At 37.8% G+C, this 23093-nt stretch overlaps 1 protein-coding gene across 2 annotated transcripts in view; it reads right to left on the reverse strand.

Moving 5' to 3' along the window:
- The window catches only part of SYDE2 (synapse defective Rho GTPase homolog 2), a 51478-nt gene extending 28817 nt beyond the window's left edge, over nt 1–22661 (reverse strand). For both annotated transcript variants that reach the window (XM_026700257.2, XM_026700258.2), the window contains exons 1-2: nt 19833–22661; nt 9513–10217 (exon numbers count right to left, since the gene is read on the reverse strand). In XM_026700257.2, coding sequence (XP_026556042.2) covers nt 9513–10217; nt 19833–21414 — 2287 coding nt within the window. In that variant the 5' untranslated portion in view covers nt 21415–22661. The remainder of the gene's footprint in view (nt 1–9512; nt 10218–19832) is intronic.
- Nucleotides 22662–23093: the final 432 nt, after the last annotated feature.

The following is a 23093-nucleotide window of genomic DNA, read 5'->3' on the forward strand; positions in this document are numbered from 1 at the left end:
GCCAGCTGGGGAGGAGAGATGCAGTTCTCCTTGACCCTGCTGGCAGTCTCCCCCCTCTTCACCATCTCTATGGGGTGCCTTAGCCCCAAAACCAGCCGACTTGGGGCACTCCAGTGGCAAGCACAGATCGAAATTGTGCACAATCACGGATTTCGGTCTGTCGCCGAAGAGGCTCAAACCGGAACTCCAACAATGCAGTTTTTCAAGTTGGTATTTTTATGTATGTATTTCAGCAATGAAGGGATTTTGGAAAACTTTATGGAGACATTTTACCACACAGTACAAAATACAAAGTTATTTTTCTTGTAGAATTGGAAGACGGTATGATGAATTTATTCTTTAGTTTTTCTTCTAGCATCCTAAAGTATACTCAAAGGGACAAGAAATAATATCTGGAAAGCACAGATCCTAACCTAATCGATCATCCAATCGACCAGGATGGTCCTCCAGATAATCATTTGCTCATTTGTATTATAAGCACTACAGAGAGCATATTTATTCACTAAAAAGTAAAGCAAAAGTGCATCTGACCCTTAATTTAACTTTTCTTTCCCACCCACCAACCAGGTTTGACTGCCTAGCTTAGACATTCAAAGAAAAAATAACCAAACAAAATCTAAGCAAATGCTTATGACTTATCAAATCCCCCTATCACTACTTAGATACCTATATTATGGTCTGGAGTTGCCTTATAGGAGAGCCGGGCAATGTGAGTATGAAACAAATAAACAAACAAACAAATAAATAATTTTTGGGAAGCTGCTGATAGCAGGAGCACAGTTGCTTAGTGACCAAGTAGACTGTGTTTTTATAGCATTACCACAAATAATTCCATTTCTTCTGCAGCCCACCCAATTAGAAACTGCGGCTCAAATAAATAGCACCTTATCCATGTTCTACAGAATCCCTGTTATTTTCTTAAATGGGAGCTAAATAATTTTTTATTGACAGAAATTGACAATTAGGCTTGTTTGTTAAAAAATGATGAAGCCGATTCTACTGCACAAAAAATGTTTTCCAGAGCCTCAGTAAAAGTTCTTGTTTTATTCAAGTGCTTTGCTTCTATTTCCTTACTTGGAATAGACTATTTCTAGCACACCCGCTGTGTTTTTCTGGCAACAGCTCATAAAAAATGTGGTATTTGATAAATCTGGACAAAGGCCTCTCTTGTACTGCAAATCACCTCAGTCTCACTAATGGGTTGCACTGAGGCATTCCATAGTAATCAGGGAAAAGTTTTAATTAATTCACATTAATCTTTCTCTGTCAGAAGCCTCTGGCAAAGGCTTAGAAAAGCAAGCCAAAATATAAAAAAAACCCTGAGAAGTCAATCTAACATTCCTGACATTTTATCTCGAACTTCCGGTGGCTTCATAAAGCCTTCCTATTCTTTCATTGTTGGAACAATAAATAATGTCAAAAAGACACTGGAACCTTTCTTGGCATTATAGCAACCATACATACACAAAGGGAACAGACAACTTTTTCAAATCCAATGCAACTATTATACCAACCGATAATTGTAAGTGACATTGTCATTTTAGGCTGTCAGAAGTTTGTATTTCCAACACTGTATTCCAATTATTCTTAAATTGTACTAAAAGGAAAATTGGTGTTTTCTCCATTAGGTCATATGGTCATTATTGATCAAGTCAGAAAATTTCCTTTCAGCATAAACAGTTTTGAACACAGTATATTAAAAATTATGCAACAGGTATGCTTGTTCCTTCTGTAGATACTATGATTTCACTTATTCAATAAAAGAGCTATTTTTTAAAGCATTTGAATCCACCACAGCTTCTAAAGGCTAAAAGCATTTATGAACACTAATAATTCTATTTACATTAATCGCACAATGTAGATTTGTGAAATGGTTCAATATTTTTAGCACTGCTTTTTGCAATCATTCACATTTGTATTAGCATATATTTATTTATTAAATTTATACTCCATCATTTCACTGTTGAAATTTTTCTGGAAAAAGAAAACTATGAAATGTCATTTGTCATAACTTATTACCAAGCAAAACCTAATCTGTCCAAAGTATTGATCCTAAATCAGAAGTCTATATAAGTGATACGGTATCTTCTTTCCGTCTGTCCATCCATCCATCCATCCGTGTCTGTCTGAAATGCTTCAGAATTTGTTCCAAAAAGATCAGTCTGCAACTCTTTAAGTAGCCATATTTTTCCCTGAAACATTTAGGAGTGAGTATACAAGGCAGTTGTGCAAGCACCTGAAGCACCTCTTCCAACCTTTTACCATTATCCAAAATGCTGCACATCCCTAATTTCAAGAGGTAACGGGAGCATTTTTTTTTTTTTTGGCCTTTCAGGAACCTTCACCTCCAATCACCTAAATCATCACATGTGAACACTAGTTGTTCTATCTCCATGTGTGTCCACTTATATGCAAGTCTTCACTGTGAACAAGCAGCTCCTGGAAAGTTTTCAGTGAGGTAATGTGGCTGAAAATGTTTTCCATTATTTCAGAAGGCCAAAGCTATATGTTTCTACACCTACTTCGAAAGCCTTAAGGACCATAGCTCTTGTGCAAAAAAAAAAGGAAACAGTATGATAAAACAGTATGATAAAAACTACAAGCAATATGGACTACTAGACTTGACGAAGTTCAATACAGATTCAAGTTAATTTCAGTCTCTCCCTTAAGTAAAAATAGTACTTGCTCTAAACATTGTCTCCAAAATTCTCACCATCAAGCACTATAGTTAAGATGGAAATAGCAATTGCAATGAAAAGACAAACTTATTTTGAGAAGCTTGCAATTGCCTAAAAAAGGGTGTTTCCTCCTCCCAGGACAAGTAGAGTTTATACTTTTTGATAAGAAAAAGCTGCTCCTTTGGTGTAGAATGCTTTCTAATGGCAAGGGGAGTGAGAAACTACTGCACTAGGGAAAATAAAACAATAAATTATAAGGGACTTAGGAGTCTATAGCAATTTTAAGCACCATGGGAATCTGGAAATGCAATTCCTGAAGCACTTCCGTGCCACGTAACTTAAGACTGTTTTTAGTAACCTTTCAACAGGAACAGTTCTGGTGCCACATTTAGATATCCGCACAAAGTCACAGCACTGAAAGAGAAAACTGCACTGCTTTTTTTTTTTTTTTTTAAAGAAAAGAGGAGTCAGTAGGTCACCTTAGCATCCAGAACTTTGGAGGTGAAGTGGTAAAAGGGAGCAAGTGATGAAAGATGCATACGTTGCAAAGCATATGCCTCTTTGGGAGTTGCTGTGTAACGCTGCAATGTTAGTAAAAAACAACAACGGCAGAGCTTGCATCATGGTGTCACCATTGCGGCTTTTGTTATTTTGTCATTATTATAATTGGCTGTGGATGGGGCATAGGGCAAGAGAGAGATGGGGGAGAGTGGAGTGGAGTAGAGCCGTGTTTCTCAACCTTGGCAACTTTAAGATGTTAAAGATGGCTGGGGAATTCTGGGAGTTGAAATCCACACATCTTAAAGTTGCCAAGATTAAGAAACACCAGAATAGAGTAAGTGGATAAAGCATGATGAAAACATTCATTATTCTACAATATGGGTAGTCCTTATTTAGCAACTACAATTGGGACCAACAACTCTGTTATTAGCAAAGTGGTCACTAAGAAAAATCACAAATATGCTTATGAGCTTACTTCAGCTTTCCTTGGCTCTAAAGGCATAGAAAGGTGGCAAATTAGTCATATAGTTAAAAAAAGGAGTTATTTTTAAAGTTATCTTTTCATTAGTGTTATAACTGTAAGCCAGCACATAAAGTGTAGATATTAGAATGATTCTTACTGTGCTTAAAACATCACTGTAGCAAAAGAATTATCAGTTCCACCGTCAATCCATATAAGCCTAACACATTTTGTTTACTCCTTCATTCCTATAATGTGAGCTTGTTTGGTCTACTGTCCTTTATGTAGTCATTTTGCCTAGATAAACTGTCATTTTCAGTTAAATTTAATTTTCATTAAAATTAATAGTAGATACCTTAACAGGATTAAATGAAATCTTCAGTATTCTTTAGCAATAAAGCCAATTACTTAACAGTAGGAAGTCTTATCAATTATTTCATTCAGAGATCCTCATTCAACAACACACACAAAATCCCAAGAGGCACTTAAAATAGCTTCATTAACTCTGTAAAGAGACGGTGTAGGATAAACTCATAAACAATGTCACCAGAGTTCATTATAGTCTCATAATCAAAACATTCAATAAAGCAATGACTTTTTTGGCCTGTGATATGAAAGTTTCTATTTAATTTTCTCTAGTAAAGGGGGCAATGTGTTATAAACCACAAACTAAAAGGAGTGAAAAAAATCACTGAATTACACTGCAATATAAATGCATAGTTTACAATATTCCAGTTAGTAAATAAAATCCATTATTAACATTTTAGAAACAGACATAAAAGTAAGAACGTGCCAAGAAAAACATTAACAGTGCTGCTACAGCAAACGTAAGCCTCCTTAATGTTAATCATTTCCCCTCAAACACACCAACCCTGAGACTACAGTGCTATGTTCATACATTAGGAGTAAAGTATTTCTGAGACTACTTCTGGGAAAGCAAACACACATACATATTGGACATATTTGTTTCCAGCTTATGAAGAAATATATATTATGGTTAAAAACATTGAGTTATTATATTATAACTTCTGTTGTTCTAAAGTATGACTAAAGATATACTGTAGTATCTCTAATGGAATTCAAAGATTAATTAAAAGACATTTCTTGCCAAACCAATGGATATAAAAACATAATTTGAGGATTGGTTTTCCCTTTCTATAAGAGGAGAGAGACATGTAAAAAATAAAACTTACTGATTGTTATGTGACTATAAAGAGGTGACATAAACATTTAGGATGAATGAGAGAAAACAGAAATATGATGCTCCCCAAAACTGGTTCAATTTTACCAAAGTTATAACTGATTTTAATAATTTACTGAAAGAGGTATTTTAAAATGAGAAGGATTCTTCTCTTCTGGATTCATTCAAGGTGCCCTATCTTTTCCCCATTCACGGAAACCATCCTGGCGGGCTGTGCACACAAGTGCATACACAGATACTTTGCTAGGGGAAAAAAATGAAGAGGTGATTCACTCATACATATGAACTTACCTGGAACAATTTCCAAAACAATCATATAAGCCTAGAAAAACAATTACTGTATATATGCATTCCAAAGCATCTTTGATGAAACATCTGCAGAGATATACTGTATATTCAATATTATACGAAGCATTCAGAAGTCTGCTAAAAAATTTTTTAATAAAGTTTTATTTTATCTTTCCACATTTCAATAACATCTTTTTTAGTGAACAGCATGATTCCAGGTTTTCACATTTCCATATAAACATTACCTTGATTACATATTCATCTTTCACATTTAGTTTCATATCTTATCATCACTTTACATATTTTCTATTAATTTTCTCAAATACTTTCCTCAAACTTATTTTATATATTTTCAATTCATTTCTTAACCTATTTCTTTTAACTTAAATAATTCTCATATCTTCATATTCATTGTGCTTTATACTTTTATCTGTCAGGTTTGCCATTTCATTGCATGTTCTTATTTCATCATTTCAAAAATTCCATCTCAATTCAAACATTTCAAAAAAGTTTCCCCCACAATTAGAGTGTGCCACCCCATATCTTATATATCATTTGGTTAGTTCCTCTTTAAATCCCAATAATCATTTAACTTTTTAATTATCACCTTAAGAATTAATATGAATAATCTCCTAACAACTACATAACACATATACCTTTTAAATCAGATTTCGCATGGCACTTTCCCCTTCAATTACATCAAATTATTTATAATTTCAAAAAGAAAAATTAATCTATTCAATTAATCATAAAAACTGATATTAATCTCATTACAGCAATCCTCATAATTCATTTCAATTATATTTTTAAATTCATTAAACATAATTAATAAACTCATAATACATTTATACAACACCTCATCACCTTGCAGAATCCCCTTTCTTAATCCTTATTTAACCATTATCTCTATGTCTTTTGAATAAACAATTTCTTTTCATTTTTGTTCAATTTCCATATTTCTTTATTTCCTGGTTCTTTTTCTTATTACTTCTTTTTTCCTTCATTTTCCTCTCCTTTTCTTACTCCAGTTTTTATCCCCTTCCCTCTTTAAAGCTTCCTTCTGTGATTCCCTTTTCTGCTGTTTCCTTTTACTTTGTTTGGTTTTCAAAACATTCCCCTTTTTAATTGCCTCTTCAAATCTCCAAGTTTTAATTCCCATTCTTTTTCCTCTTTGCTTTAATATTCATTGCTCCAATTGTTCCTTGAAGATGGCTTCTTCTTTAATCAGCTCCTTCTCTTCTGGCACTCCTTGTTGTTCTTTATACTCTAAAATCGCCATTTCTAAGAATTGTAAGGCAGAACCAAACGACTTGCCTCTTTCATGTAACATTTCTTAATTCCCCAAAAAGTTCTGCCATTTTTAAACACTTCTGTTTTTTTATACATACATACATACATACATATTCAACCAATGTCTTTAGAATTTATTTCCAACGATCCGCTTTTATTAATTCCTCTTTAGTTTTTTTCCAAATTCACCTAATAGTCCAATATCTATAAATGTAAGTTAATGCCAAAATCACCAAACAATCCCAAGGTAATTTCTTCCTGCTTCTTTCTTTTGTTTTAATGTTCAGTATTTCCACTTTCCAGAGTCTCTATTTTGTTGTAAAAAAGTTTCACTTACTTTGTATCAAATTCAGCTTTTAAAAGAGCCAGGCGTTTGTTTTTAATAGTCACAAAAATGTTCTTTTACCACCAGACGGCACTCTCTGTTATATCCAAATTCCGCCCCCCCCCACCCCACTTTTTCTTCTCTATTTAGGGCTTTTAAGATTCAAAAATCCAATAAATCCAAATATCAATTACTGTTTTGGGGTGTTTTTTTTGACATGTTCAAGTTCAGCTTTAATTATGCCTATTTCGTGCCAAAATAATAAAATTATCCAATTTTAACATATATCTTCTTCTGGCTTCCTCCTTTCAAAATTCAAAGCCACTTTCATCTGTCAAATTTTTTTTTTCTTCACTTTCTCTGATCGCTGTTTTTGTTATCTCTCTTAAAAATTTCTTAAGATTTTAATTCCGGATTACCTTATGTTTAAATGTTGCACCTGATTAGCCCAATTTTCTTTTTCACCGCTCCTGCACAATCTTTGTCCCCAGTTAGCTCTCTCTCTTCAGGGTGATCATATTTGACCACCGCTACAGCTGTCTTCAGAGAGGAGTATGCCTAGCCAAGGAGAGGAGATGCGGCTCCCCTTGACCCAGCTGGTGGTCTCCCCCTTCATCACCATTCCTACAGGGTGGTTCTGGACCCAAAAACAGATGATCGGGGCCCTCCGATGGGAGAGCACAGATCAAAGCCGCAGACGATTGCGGTCTCTGGTCCGTCAGTGAGGAGGATGCCACCGGAAGTCAGAAGTCTTTTAAAATTTATGTGCTTTATGCAATTGTGATGTATACTAGATTATATTAGGCAATTTTCCTTCTGACTTATTTGAAAATGAGGATAACATGTAGAAAATCATGTAAATTATCCTGATATTTTTCCAAAGATTATTATATTAATATCATTCCTCTTTAATATTGTAAAATAAAATGTAAAGTCCATTAACTGTCATACTTGAAGCCAGAACTTCACAGACATATCCAGTCCTTCAGGCTTAATATAACTTACAGGAATAATATTTAGGGATATAATTGAAACTTTACTGCAATGTGATCTCCCTCAAAATCTGTCCCCAAAACCACAATGTCAAAAATTGTGATGGATACAACATGTACATTCAAACTTGAGTAATAAATAAACTTTAAAATTAAAATATAAAAGTATATAAAAACTTATCTCAAGGTAGGTAAACTGTCAGGCTATGAAAATGTTAAAATAAATCAATAGAAGTAGAACTTCCTATAGAAATTAAGATTTAAAAAGAGACATCAATTAGTTGGTATTTAATGAGATAAAACATGTACTCTAAATCTTTTCCTCATACTTTCTCTTAGGATAAGGGATTTTTCCCCCCTAGAAACATACTGTATCTGTTTCTTACAGCAGAGGACAGTGGCCAGGGTAAATTAACTTATTTCCTGACAATATTCATGATTTCTTCTACTTTCTACACAGAATCAATCTCTTGTGTCATTTCAAAAGCAACATTTACTAAATAGTATGGTATTTAGATTTCAGCAGCTTGAAGCTCCATTTTGAGTAAACTCCAAAATGTTTTCTAATTGCAAAGTTTTGGTTACAGGCCTCATAATGGATGAGAGAATAATTATAGTAAATGTATTTTTTAAAAATAAATGTAGGTAAAATTAAATCCAGCTTAATTTTGGAGGGAAGCTGTCAATACTCCAAGTTACCAGTACAACAAATACAGGAAGTCCTTACTTAATGTACACTTAGTCAGTAACTATTCAAAGTTATGAGGCGTTGAGCAAAAGGGACTTACAACGTGTCCTTTTAGTTGTGACTGCTGCAGCACCCCCACCATCACATTTACACAATTCAGGCAATTGATTTGCAATTATGGCACCACAGCCTCCCATGGGAACATGATTTAATTTTCATTGCTGACTTCTGATGCGTAAATTAATGGGGAAGCTGACAAGTCACATATGGCAATCACATAAACATAGGAAGCTGTGATCTGCAGAATTCACCTAACAGCAGCAAATGGGATTGCTGGAACTGTTCCTATAAGTCAGGGGTGTCAAACTTGTGACCCACCCCTGGGTTTAGCGAAGGGGAAAAAAGTCATGATACATCATGTGACAATGACATGACGACACGAGTTTGACACCCCTGCTGCAAGTCAATGAAGTCATATCACACTGCACCTTGCACACATCATTTAGTGCTGGAATTGAAATTCCTGATCTCAATTAGCATTGGTAAGTGAGGACTACCTATTTTGCAAATGCAATATACCCTTCCGCAAGAGAAAAAAAAATCACATTTTTGTAGCAGTTATTCTCAATGGACCACGTTACAGTAATGGTGCCAAATAAATTTCTTTCCTATCTATATAGAATAGTTACAGTTTAATGTTTTTTTATAGTCACATGTGTGATTTAAATTTTAAAAAAGTACAGCCAGGAGTTAATGTGAAGCCTAAGAAACCAGCTGTGATTCAGATATGCTTCCTGCCCACTCTGACAGAGTAAAACATTAACATTTCCCACAGGCCTGAGATATGGTGAAATCTTATAAAAATGTACTCTGATGCATACACATTATGCATGTATTACATGTACAAATAATTACTTCAGCTGTGCATGATATTCATACGAAACGGACATCTATATAGCTAAATAGCTTATGCATAACTAGTTCCAAGTTAAGATTTGAATTTTCGCCTCTCTAAAACATGACTGTATCACATGGGTAGGGGTGGCAGACATAATTGTACTGTAAGTTAAATGTTTTCATTGCTCTTACCTCCTGTAGTAGTTTTAAGAAGGCCTTCGTCCACTGCGGACCCAGTCAGAATATTGCATACAGGCTTTGGCTTTTGTGTTTGCAAATATTCCACTGAATGCACATTATCTATTTGACTCGTTTCTCTAGGCTGACCATTTCCAGAACAGTTTAAGAATTGAGGAAGGCCTTCATTATGCGTTATGACTTTGATTAAATCATTCCCAGGTGCTATTTTGTAATTCAAGGCTTTGGGGTCCAAATGATTATTATGGTCACTTAGAAAACAAGGGAACTCAGGCTCATCATCTTCAGGGATAGGATTGTACCATATTTCTCCTTCATCATCTGCATCATTATCTTCACCAAAATCTAAAGTACAGTTTTGTAGTGCCAAAGATCTTGTTCCATTCCCAGCAGCATGTGCAGAACTGACTCTTCCTCTAGGGCTTTCCTGTCCTAGAAATCTGGAAAAAGTCTGAGGCATTTTTGGCTCAAAGAAAGGACTGGAAGATTTCAGTACCTGGTAATTTTCTCCTGAAAATTTCTTGTAAGAGTTTCCTTTTTCCAAACTAGGTACTCTCAGAGAACTTTGATGTAACCAGTTCCGCTTCTTGGACACAGTAATGTTAGCAATCTGAGGCCTGCACTCAGAAACTTCACTGGATTTCAAGTTCTTAAGTTCTCTTCTGCTCACAGAAGGTATGTAAACATTTTCAATCAGCTCTATAAAATGGAAGAGGGAATAAAAGAGTGTGTTAGATGCCATCAAGTTGTCATTATTGGTATCAATATTGTAACTTAAAAAAGAGACATAAAATGACACAATGCAGATTTCGTCAAAACAGATTTCATCCATGAAGATAATAATAGTCTAGTTGCAAAATAGAAAAAATTATTCTGTCCATATAACCAAATCAAGGGTGATATGATTAAATATTACATGATAAAATGTGCTGAAAGACAGACAGCAAGCTGTTTTAAAGAAAATGAACCACGTAAACTTATCCAATATAAACTACCACATCAAGATGGTTGGCCAAATTATTACCAAAATCTTGATGTTTTTTCTATTGCCATTAATGCAACTTTGTAATGCTAGAAAGACTGGTTGTTAAATCTCAGGTGCCCCGTTAAGTATGGCTTATATATTTGGTATAGAATGGCAGTATTTTTTCAGAACATGCTCCACATAATACATATTACTACATCAGATCCAGTCTTAACCATGACTACCTTTATATTTATCTATTTTAATGAGTCTATGGCAAATTTTATTTAGTGTAGCTAAAGCAAATAAATTTAGGTTTTACTCAACTGCCTGATAATATATTTCATAAGCTGTACAATTATGTCCACAAGATTATGTAGATTTATTTCTATTTCTCTCTATCTAAATTTATTTAAAATTATGCAATGGTATTGTGAGCAGGATCTAATTTGGTTGGTCACCGGGACCAGAGGTTTTGTCTTCTGAGCTTTCAGACTCATGCTGGAGCCCATCCTGAGGGAACTTTTCTCAGGCAGACTAGTCAGAGTAGTTCCTGAAGATGGGCTCCAGCAGTTTCTGGTTCCTGTGACTGATCCACACTGGATCCTGCAATATTATCCTGGGGCCTGTATATTTGTCTTCATTTGTGAATATTATGAGCAGTTGCAAAATATTTTATACTTGAAGGCAGTTCAGTTTCCTTTAAAAATAGCCCTTCAAATCCCATTAAACTCACTGGGATTTAATTCCAAGGAAATGTTGAATAAGATCTGGACAGATACATATGTAATACAAGAGTGAAATATGTATCAGCCTCAATGGTGTTGAAATACTATAAATGTTCCTATATACATACCCTGCATATGATGGTAGAAGTTACTGGGAAATGTATTTCAAAACATATATGGAAGAACAGACTGCTCAAACCACTCTATAGTAAGAAGTCAACAAGATTTTCATTGTATTAGAAGCCAACAAATACTAGAATCAACATGTCACACCTGTACATTGTGTTTGGCATGTTTTTCATGCGTAACATCTAGTTACCATTGAGGTCACTATATATACATTTCATTAGTGCATGTGAGTTTGTGTTTCACTTCAAGATTTAAAATAAATGCCACTAAATTGATTACACTGGTTAGAAAGGATTTTTTTTTAAATAGTGAGGAATAGGACAACATCAACCCACAATGATAAGAAAAACAGCATACCACATCTGCCTAGAAAGTCTAAAAATGCCACTTTCACATATAAAAGAATAAATCCAAACTAGCTGATAGTTTCAACTAGCTGATAGTTTGCAATACTTATGGAAGGCACCAAGCTGAAAAAGAACAAGCTTGATTCAAAAGTTGAGCAATCTCTTAAGAGAAACTACATAACAACATTATGTATAAATTTTCATATATTGACAGCAGTAATAGACACAAAAAAACTACTCTACAAATGTTACTTTGATAATATCAGAATTTGTACCATTTCCCAAGAATATTTATAATGCCAGAAAAGAGGGAATTACCCCTTCCTCCTTTGCTAACAACACATATCAGAAGCCCATTGCATCCTTTAATACATGCTCAATAAATGCTCACTTATTAAGGAAACTCTGCTTCAACCAGAACAACAGCAAGATTTTTGAATGGAATGGCTCTCACTTGTATAGAAATAAAATATTCCCACCTAACAAAACTTATTTAAGATGAATTTTGAATAAATGTATTCCTTCTACTTCTAATCAAACAAATACAGGAACATATCCCTTTTAGAAATATTTAAAAATCTGTTAGTCACACAAAACATAGAAAAATAAGAAAATGGGGGACTTCCGGTTTGAGCTTCTTCGGTGACAGACTGAAACTTCATCTCTCCGAGGCTTTGATCCGTGCTCGCTGCTGGAGCGCCCTGAGCCGGCTGGTTTTGGGGCTAAGCCACCCCGTAGAGGTGGTGAAAAGGGGGGAGACTGCCAGCAGGGTTGAGGAGAGCCGCATCTCTCCTCCCCAGCTGGCCATTACTCCCGAAGGCGGTTGTAACGGTGGTCAGAAATGGCCACCACAAAGAAGAACTCGACCGGAAAAGAATGTGCAGGAGGAAGATAAGAAGAGAAAATTTTGGTTGACCAGGCCAAACAGCAAAAGCAACAAATACGGTACCCTGGAATTTAAACTTAACAACATTGTTCCCAAAGAAGATTTTGAAGCTGCGAAAGAGAGAGAGAAGGGAAAGGATTAGGTTTTTTTTCTTCCCTTCCTTATACTGATTGCTAAGAGACTTAAGCAAGAAATTGAAAAAAAAAACCACTTTGACGTTAATAGGCATCTAAGCTGAAAATAAAAGTCAAAGGGATAATAAAGATTTCTGGACATTTAAAAGTTTTTAAAAGCAGGAAAGGAGAAAAAAAAAAAGAATAAAAGGGCAGGATCTGGAAAAATGGAGGAGACTGCCTGGAATTAAGGAATGGAACTGTAATTAAAAGGAACTTACAGTGAAATTTTAACAAGATTCCTCAAAGATACATTTTAATTGAAACTTGGTAAGAAAATAATAGAACCCCAGGAAGAGAAAGTGAAAAAAAGAAGCAAGTAGAAACAGCCTTGGATTATTTGATGATTTTTTGGTTTTTGCATCTACCTTGTTTCTCCAACAATACGGCCACCCCCAATAGGAAGTCCCAGCATGTTTTATAGGCATGAAATGAAATTAAGCCCCTCCCCCCAAATTATGGCCTATATTAAAACATGCGAAATGGGGGGAAATGGTGGGGGGGCTTGCTGTTAGGAAGTACTTTTGTTGCACACCTGGATATGGTGCTGCCTGCGTTGGCCCCAATACGAAGTGCCCCAATGCTGAAGGTCAACATCCAAGCTGTCACTGCCCGCCCACCTGAAGATGCAAGGGGAGGGAATTAAGTCACCCCCGAAAAGACAACCTAGCCATTTTTGGGGGCTCCCCCCCTCAAAAAAGACCCGGCCTTATTATATGAGAAACACGGTAGATGACTAAAATTAACCGGGTGGTTGTTTAAAAGTTAGGGGGGGAAAGAGAGTGAAAGGTTTAATACTAGAAAAAACAACCCAAAAGAAGAACAATTTGAAGGATAAGTATAATATAAGAAAGCAACAGAAGAGTGGATTACAGACGAGAGAGTTAGAAGTAGAGAGACGAGGGGGTAAAAAGGGGAGGGAGAAGAGGGGGAAGAAGGCAAGGAAAAGAAGTTGTAAAAGACAGAAACAAGAAATGGAGAAACGGAGAAAAGATATAAGGATTGTAACCATAAGCTTGTTTAGAGATAATGGGTGAAAATTTAATTGCAAAAAGGATTCTGCAAAGGTACATAAAATAGCATTGTTGTATTACAAATAGAAATAATTTTAGAAAATATGATGATGGATAAAATATTCATTGTAATGTAGTGGGATGTTTGTTAATAAATAAATGAATTAAAATGATTGAGAGAATTAAAAGGGAACATTTTTAATTATTAGTAATGATTTATAAAAATATAAGTGAGAAATATGGAAAAAAAAGAATTAACTATGGAAAGCTTATAAGTATTCCCAATGAAGTATGATATTTAATTGAAAAGAAATGTTAAAGATGTTAAGATTTTAATGCATATTAATGATAGAATTGAACTGGAATGTAATGTGTGTTTTATTTACATATACATATACATATACATATACATATACATATACATATACATATATATATATATATATATATATATATATATATTTATATATATATATATATAATTTTTTTCTTTTTAAGAATATAATCTCTATTTTAAGAATGTACCAAGCAGAACTCGATTTGAAGTTATGTATTATATTGAATGCTATAATCTTAAAGGTATACATTGAAGCTTAAATAAGAGTTTGAATGGATAAAATTAAAGGATATAAAAGTGTCATACTCTAATTGTTAACTACAGGGAAAAATTTGCTTAATAAGAAAAGATAATGTGAAATTGAAACAGGACAGACAAAAGTATAAATATAATGATTTGAATTGAGATGAGATAATTAAAACAAAGTTGAGAAAATTAAAAGAGGGGAAAAACTATGTAGAAAATATAAAGTGGTAATAAGATATGGAATAGAATATAAAAATGAGCATGAAACTGAGTTTTCTGCCTGTATGAAGAAGTGATAACCTGGGACCGTGCTATTTTCAAAAAAAAAGTTTTATATGTATTTTGTTTTTGTGAAAACCCAAATAAAATGTTCAAAAAAAAAAGAAAAATAAGAAAATGGTATCATCATTTACAGCAGGATTAGACAACCATTTTTTGAGCCAGTGCACACAATTCTGGGCTTAGTTAGATGGGTCCCAGTTGAACTTAAAACTAAACAGGTTCAGACCTGATTAGGGCTCCAAAGGGAAACCATAAGAAAAATCTCAAGAATTTGGCCTAGATCAGGAAAAAATAGTCTCAGAAGAAAGTACCAGCAAATCTCCTTTCCAGCTTCTTGCCAAGAATATTGGATATGTCCAATTTCATGTCCATAAAATTATCAAGAATAGGAGAATTCATGACTGATTCAGTTACCTAGTGAACTCCATGATTTATCAAGGACTTGAATCTGCATCTTCTAAGTTCAATATCTTAACCACGAAACGGGGAGTTCATCTCTTGTTCAGATATCTAATTCAGTGAGCTCTTCTAAGTTAATTGCAAAGTTTAAGGTTTCATGATATTACACTTACCTAAATTCAAGTACTGTAATAGTTTGCACTATTTCAATGAAAACTAAGGCTGGTTTTAGTAACCGATAGCTCTATCTCCTTCTTCAAATTCCATTTATCAAGATGACTTGGGGCACATGATAGAGGTGGAATTATATGCCCAATATATAAATTTCTGCTTGCTGGTTTCAAGAGATGAGTTTAACATTATTTGGTCTGGGACTAATTGATTGCTCTTTCTTGTTCACCATACTTGTAGTAGCCAATTCCAAACTCATAATTTGAAATACAAAATAAATAGCTTTCACAACTATATAGCACCATGTAAGACCCCTGCTTTAACTAGTATATTTACTCTTAGTAAAATGACCTGATCCTTTATGATCTTTGCCACATCTGTACTGCATTGGTTTTAGGATTAAACTCATCTTTATGTCTCAAACACAATGCCCATCTTCATTCTTCAGTTTAAGAAAACACCATTTCACATTTTCATTGTCAAGTGTAAACTCACGGATGTTGATATTACCTTGTCTTTGTGTTTAAAGGTAACATAGATTTTTTCTCTTTCTGCTTTTATTCTCATAATAAGGTCTTCAAAGTCTCCTTTAATGATGGAGAATTCCTCATTTAAATACAATCCATTCTAAATTGAACGTGCTATCATTTAATTGCTCACTGTACTAGTATTTATATTTTGCTTTAAATTTTAATTCTAAGCAAGATGCTATAACTCTACATGCCAAAAATTGTTCACAACATAGCAAATCTTACTTCTTGAACATATCTGCTTCTCTTATTGTGCCCATTCAACTCTGTATAATTAAAAGGTACATTATAATTATATGCATTGTAACCTCCCTACACCTGTAAAACAATATGTGAAATATAACAATATTTTGCAACCAATACTTAGAATGCTTTTTGCTAATTACATTTTTCTGGAGAAGTGTTTTGTAATAAACCTAGGAGGATTTAAAGCAATGAAACTTTAAACCTGGTATAATCCTAAAACAGAACATAAAACAAAATGTGGCTGTACGCTTGAAAAGCCTTTTCTACTACAGTAAGCTAGTATGTACTTACATGGAAAAGTTGTAACATGAAAGAAAAAGAAACCATACTAAAATGTAACTGATTCTACAGCTAATGAGAGACCACACACTGCTAAAAGGGCAAGATAAGGAATGCCTATTAATGTAATTTAGTCTTTCTTCAAACATTATGAAAAGCATAAACACCTGTAAGAAGCCTTTTTTTACCACAGTAAAGTTGGGGGTTGGGTCCTGAATAATACAGCAGGTTTACTTCTTTGATTTTCCAGCAACACCCGGAGAGAATTTATACAAAGGTGTGTAAAATTCCTGGAAATTCAACAAACTTTAGAAGCAGTTGCAATTAGCTAGTATTGGTTCCAATTCCTCTATGAAGAAAATATGCATAATTTGGGGAAACTAAGCATATATTTGTAGTATCTCTCTCTCTCTCTCACACACACACACACACACCATTTAGAAAAGCAGTTAACTCAAGCTAAGGTAGCTTGGAAGTCATATTTCTTCACCCACAGAAGGAATAAGAGAGTGGTATGGAACACCCTTGCAGTACATCTACTACTTAACTGATTTTATGATTAACCATAATTAAGCAAATGCAACTTGAATGCTTCTGAGATGTGGACAATCTATTCGATGTTCTCCAGGTATTTTGAATTTGTGAAATTCAGTGTGAGCATATAATTCTGCCTGTATCGTTTTTGTGGAAAAGTGCTGGACTAGCACTTGGGAGACTGATGGTATGGAAACTTTCTAGATAACTTTGGGCCACTCATTCTTGCTTAGCCCAGCCTATGTCACAGATTGATATAGGGGAGAACAGAATACTATGTTTGTCACTTTGAGCTCCTGGATGAAAGATAGGATACATATCTAACAAATGCATAAATGCCACTAAATCTTGACTATTAACTATGCTAACTCATGGGAACTGAAGATACAAGGAAGCCACCAAACTGCCTAATTCTATAGTATTTCTACTAATTCTATAGTACAGTGCAAATCTCTGTATTTGAAGGTAACGTAAGAGTAGAAATATAAATAATCCTTTTTTTTAAACTACTGTTCAATTCTGTCCAATTCTGGGAAAGTGCCTGTTGAAGTCCCTGCAGTTTTCTCGGCAAGATCCTTCAAAACTGGTTTGCCATTCCTTCCTTTCTAGATTGACTGGCTCAAGGTCAACCAGGGCTTCATTCCTAATGTGAGGCTAAAGCTCATGAGCTTGTAGTTTGTAGCCTAATGCCTTAACCACTATTCCAAACTAGCTCTCAATCTACAGAACAGAATATATTAAAATAGAAGATGCTTATTCCTACATTATAGATACCTGTGTTTCTGAAGAGTGGATTCTGAACACATAACTTTTTTCCATAACCGTTCACACATAATCTTACATGTAAAAATTAGATTTAAGGTTATGACTAGTTCTTAAAAAACAAAAATAATTTAGCTGACTCAGAAGTCATTCAATAATGCAAGTGCTAAAATTGAAGGTTTGATAAAGCCATACATTTCTGAGATAGCCCTCATTGCCTACTATATAGACATGGAAAAGCAATGTGGTACAGTGCTTAAAGTGTTGAAGCATAGAGATTTAGATTGTGGTCCTCCCTTAGGCATAAAAGCTCACTGTGTGATTTTGGGTAGTCACTCTCTCTCAAACCTAGTCTATAAAAAAAATTAACACCAGTAGATCAATAGATTTGGTCCATAATATTCAGTAAAGATTGCTTCATATTGTAATAAACTGATTCAGGATGATGATAAGATAGGCATGCACAATAAAAAAACATTATCCCAACAAGTAACCAGATTGCCATTTTAAAAATCTACAACTTCTAATTTCTGCACCTAAGAATAGACCAGGTCTGGAGTCAAGGCATAGTTAGGAAGGCTCTCCCCCAATTTTTTCCCCTTCATTGTAATTTGTCATTAAAAGATAGTTCATTCTACTTTGTCCCATCTTCCTCCCTGACCCTTTATTAACATTTAGTGAAATTCAGGCTTATGTTGAACTATTGCAATGCTGGGTTAAAAGAAATAAATGGAATGAGACTTAGAAAGTTTGCTTCACATATGAGTACTTGAATAAGTGAGTTATTAACTTACTTTAGCCACACACAATTAATATACAAAGGAAGCCATTTTCTAGAAATGGCCATGCTGAATTGGCAGCTCTTCCTAGAATATTTCACCCCCTCAGAATAGACAGAATAAAATGAGGTCACAGGGCTTCACCAGACACATGTTTTTTTTTCAATTGCTGCTGCTGCTTGAAGGAGGTGTTTTGAGGAAGAGATAAGTATTTATTTATTTATCACTGATATTTCCAGGAGTCCATGAAAATTGGACTTCAACTTACATCATTCCCTGGGTGGGAAGCTGGGGGTAATGAGCATTATTATCTGATTAAACAATTAGGCAAGTGATTTCAGAAGTTGAAATAAAGGCTGTGTGAATGTTTGATTTGCAGATTAAGTTCAAAAAGCTGATCTGGATAAACTGATCTGATTTAAACTGGATTTGATTATTTTGGATATTTTGCATACCTACATAGGAACTTTTTCAAGACTGAATTGACTGATTCTATTAGCACTGTCCATTTTTCAATCTACTGTCCCAAGTGTGTTGAATGGCAGCTCTGAGAATTTCTAGACACTATGGCCAGTGTCGCATTTAACTACAGTATGCTCAATCGAGAGGTAATCTAATTAGCGAAGTCAAAGAACACACAGTTTGTGAACTCATTAATTGAAACAAGAAGTAGGTGTGTAGCAGATACCATGTGAAAATGCTAACTCTCTTCATCAGGTATCCAAATTTCTAAAACAATAGCAACTTCTATATGTTACATGTGACATGTTAGAGTATACATTGTTGTCGTGGCAATTTTTCCCAGGTTGTGATACTAGCTACAATAAGGATTGTCAAATATGTTGATTTCTCATCCTCACTTGCACTCTTAGCAATAGGAGTTCTAGAAGCATGACACCATATGCTTCAATTTATAATAATGCAGCCAAAGAAAAACACATTTAAACTGTCAATATTGAACAGAAGCAGTTTACATAAGTATTAACATTTAACCAGACTGTATCAAGCAGCAGGTTATGCCAAAAGGAACTCAACTGTGGTACGTTCCCTATGGAAAATATCTAGCTGTGCTCTACAAATATGGACAGAGACTCCTCTCCTGCAAACTTAGCCTGCTATTTACATTTTAGGAGTTGGCATAGGAGTTGGCATGCCTTCTGGGTTAAAAATTAGGAGGGTTGTATAAACAAGGTTCAATCAACTTCACTGCATAAATCATGTCTGGAAAAATGAAACTACCCCCCCTCCCTTTTTTTTTTTTTACCTCTGGAAGCTACTGAAGAGATAAGCCAATTGGAAAAAAGACCACAGAGTACATGAAGCTTTGATATGGTTATCAGCTTTAAAAATGGCTGGTTTCCTAGGCTTAGCAAGACATTCAACAAGCTAAGTCTTCCACAACCACGGAGAAGCAAGAAAGAGGGGAAACTCTTAACAGCAAAAGTGGGACAAAGCCCTTAGGCTTACAAAGCCCTTGAAAGGAAAGCAGGAGACCACAGAAACCATTACCTGTCAGCAAGATTCTTTGGTCTGAAGAAGATACTCGGGCCTTGGGCCCTGGGCCATTCAAGTGAGCAGGGGGAGAAAGTGTGAGCCCCTCTCCTCTGCCAAGAAGTGGCCTGCAACTCCCAGTGACCTTGGTGCGGGAAGATGGGGGGGACATCCCAGCGGTCCCACCCCGGCCTTTCATGCCCAAGGAGAGCAGGCGTCCTTTGTACATCCACTTCTGCAGCTTCCGAACAGTCACAGCGGGTGGTTTGAAGGGGCCCGGGGAGGCATCTTCTGGGGGGTGCTGGGGTTTTCCCTCATGGCTACCCCTGGTTGCTCTTTCTGGATCCACCATTTTGCCCTGGGCTCCATACAGCTCAGGGGCCAACAGCTCCTCCATGTCTTCCTGGAGCCCTGAAGGATGTGCTTCACCAAGGCCTTGGCTGCAGAGGGTCTTCTCACAACCGCTGTCACCAGAGCCATGTGTGGCAGCTGACAGGAAGCAGGTTTCCTGGCTGGTGCCAAGCTCCTGAGGTTCGAGCAGCAGGTGGCCACGGGGCTCCAGTGGCTCTGGAGGCAGAGGCTGGAGCGCACCTTCGCTCCGACATCTGGGCAGGAGCAGCAGTTTGGAAGCCGAAGGCTGGGCAAAGCAGAGGCTCTCCAGACTCTTGCTGATGCCCTGGCGCCTGATAGGATTCTTGGCTGAAACTTGGGCACAGGGATCGGATCTTTGCAACGGCGAGCATCCCTCCGGGCAGGAGAAAGACCAGCGTAAAGCATCGCTGGCTGCAGCCTCAGAGATGGGCAGATGGCTAGCGGGCTGGGGCGAGGGTCCTCCAGCTGTGGGGCTGGCTGGAGGCAGGTCGTGCATGGCGTGGATCAACAAGTAATAGGCCTCCTGGAGCTGGCTTCGCAGTTTGCCAGTGCTTTCTCTCGCTCTGGCCCTGCTGCTGCCGCCGCCGCCGCCGCCGCCGCCGCCAGCACCCGGAACGGCGGCCGCGCTGCCTTCCTTGTTTCCCCGCGCTGCTCCTTCGGACGTTCGGGCCGTTCCTTGGCAGTCCCAACCAGGCAACCTCTGGTTATCGTAATAGTCGTCTTCTTCGCTCCCACCACCGCACTCCAGGGCCGGGCCGGGTTCCGATCCCCTGGGGAAAAAGGACGACGAGGAGAAGCAGAGCTCGGCGGCCAGAGGAGGCGCGCGGAGTTCCGGGGGACTCGGCTGCTGCAGCGCCCTGCCTTCCGCGCCCTTTCTCGGAGGGCAAGAGCGAGCCACAGCGGCTCCCGGCAACCTTTCTCCAGGCATCTCCGCCTTTCCCCACCGGGACCAGGCAGCCGACTCCCGCAAGCCCGGCCTCTCCAGCGGGGACACGAGGAGCACTTCACAACCGCCCACCTGGCTCCCCAACCCGGGACACGCTTCGGTCGTCACTCCGTTTTCCAGGCAGGGGTGATGGAAGTGCAGGTTCTGCTGGGTTTTCCCTCCAAGGGTTCCGACGCCCCTGCCGCCTCTCTCGCTGGGGTCTCCGGCAGCAGCTTCCCCGGCTCCTCGCTGCGACCTCCTACTTCGCAGCTTGGAGAAAGTCCTACGCAGAGGGTCAGCCATGCCTGGTCGTCTCCTTCAGTTAGCTGCCGTCGAGCGCAGCAGGGGTGCCACTGCTTGGTGGCGCCTTGAGCAAAGCGGAGGCGGCGGCTGCAGCGGCGGCAACGGCAAGCGCAACAGCTTGCCGCGCGGCTGGCTAGAGCACGCCATGATCTTCTACTTGGTCCTTGGGCGCCTCTCGCTCTTTGCCGCTGCTGTTGCTGCCGCCGCCGCTCAGGCTCACATATTTGGCATAACTGAGCGGGGTGAGAGGGCGCTCCGCAATGCGCATGCCTTACTGCCAAAGCAACTAGGCTGAGAGCGCTTTTTTTGGGGGGGGACCGGAGCGCGCGCGCGCGGGGCCTTGCCTTCCTCGCGTTCCAGCCCCGAGGCTGCCCAGCTTGGGCCGAGACGTCTGGGGAGAACAAGGGGAGAGAGAGGCCAGGTTCGTCCGGCTCTTTCCCACCCCCCACGTAGGCACGCGCGTGTGGGGGGTGGGGGTGGCGCGCGCGCGGGGGCGGGACACTGAGGCGAACTTTTCCAGCCTTCGCCCCCTTTCGCGTCCCTCTTCCAAAATTAACCCTTTCCTCGGCCCTCGAATAAATAAACAAGGCCAACCCATTTGGATTAAACCCGGTTCTTTTCGGGAGAAGTCTCTCCTGCCGCTTTCGATCGCGGTTTGGGTAAGAAGCGGCGCTCAAAAAGTTGAAATGTGCAGCTGACAAATACAGGCGGTCCTCGACTTGCAACAGTTCATTTAGGGACCGTTCAAAGTGACAATGGCACTGAAAAAAGTGGCTTATGAACGCTTTTCACACTTAACGGCTGCGGCAGCGTCCCCATGGTCAAAATGTGATCAAAATGCTGATGCTTGGCAAGTGGTTCATATGTATGATGGTTGCAGTGTCTGGGGAATCATGTTATCCGCTTTTGCGACCTTCTGACAAACAAAGTCAATGGGGAAGCCAGATCTGTTTAACAACCGTGTTACTAACTTCACAAATGCAATTATTCATTTAACAAGTATGGGAAGGAAAATGGGGTAAACTCGCTTAACAAGTGTTTCACTTAGCAACTCAAATTTTGGCCTCAATTGTGGTCGTAACTAGAGGACTGCCAGTACCTGCTTCTTACACAGCAGGGTAATGAGTGTTAGAGGACCAGTGCAAGAGATCGTTCAATACTTATTTTAAAAACACCCATGTGTCTTGGAGAAGGGCAGCCAAGTAACATGTTCTGATGGATAAGACCTTTCATATAAACTCCTATGCACAATCCATATGTATGTGCTCCGATGAGGCTCACACTACTTCAGTTATGAAATGGGAGGTTTGTTTTCCAATCATTTTATTCAGTTTGTTTAGAGTGACCCGGAAGGTTTCTGGACTTGTGTTATTCAGAAACAAAGAGATATGGTTCAGAAAGTGGACATGGCTTCTTCCAACACAGAGGTTAGATTGTGTCCCATCAAGTCATTTTCGACTCCTAGTTACCATAAGGATTTTTTCTGTGATGATCTATCTCTAAATTGTTCTTTCAGATTCCTCAGTGCTGCACTCATTGCTACTCTGAGTCCATCTGCTTGCTGTTGGTTGTCCTGTTCTCTTTCCTTCCACCTTTCCCAGTAATAGATCATTCCCCAGACAGCTGGATCTTAACACTATGTGTCTGAAGTAGGCTTGTAACTATAAAGAAAAGGTAAA

Source organism: Pseudonaja textilis, chromosome 3, assembly GCF_049901715.1.
Source record: "Pseudonaja textilis isolate UNSWEBS1 chromosome 3, rPseTex1.2, whole genome shotgun sequence".
Lineage (NCBI taxonomy): Eukaryota > Metazoa > Chordata > Lepidosauria > Squamata > Elapidae > Pseudonaja > Pseudonaja textilis.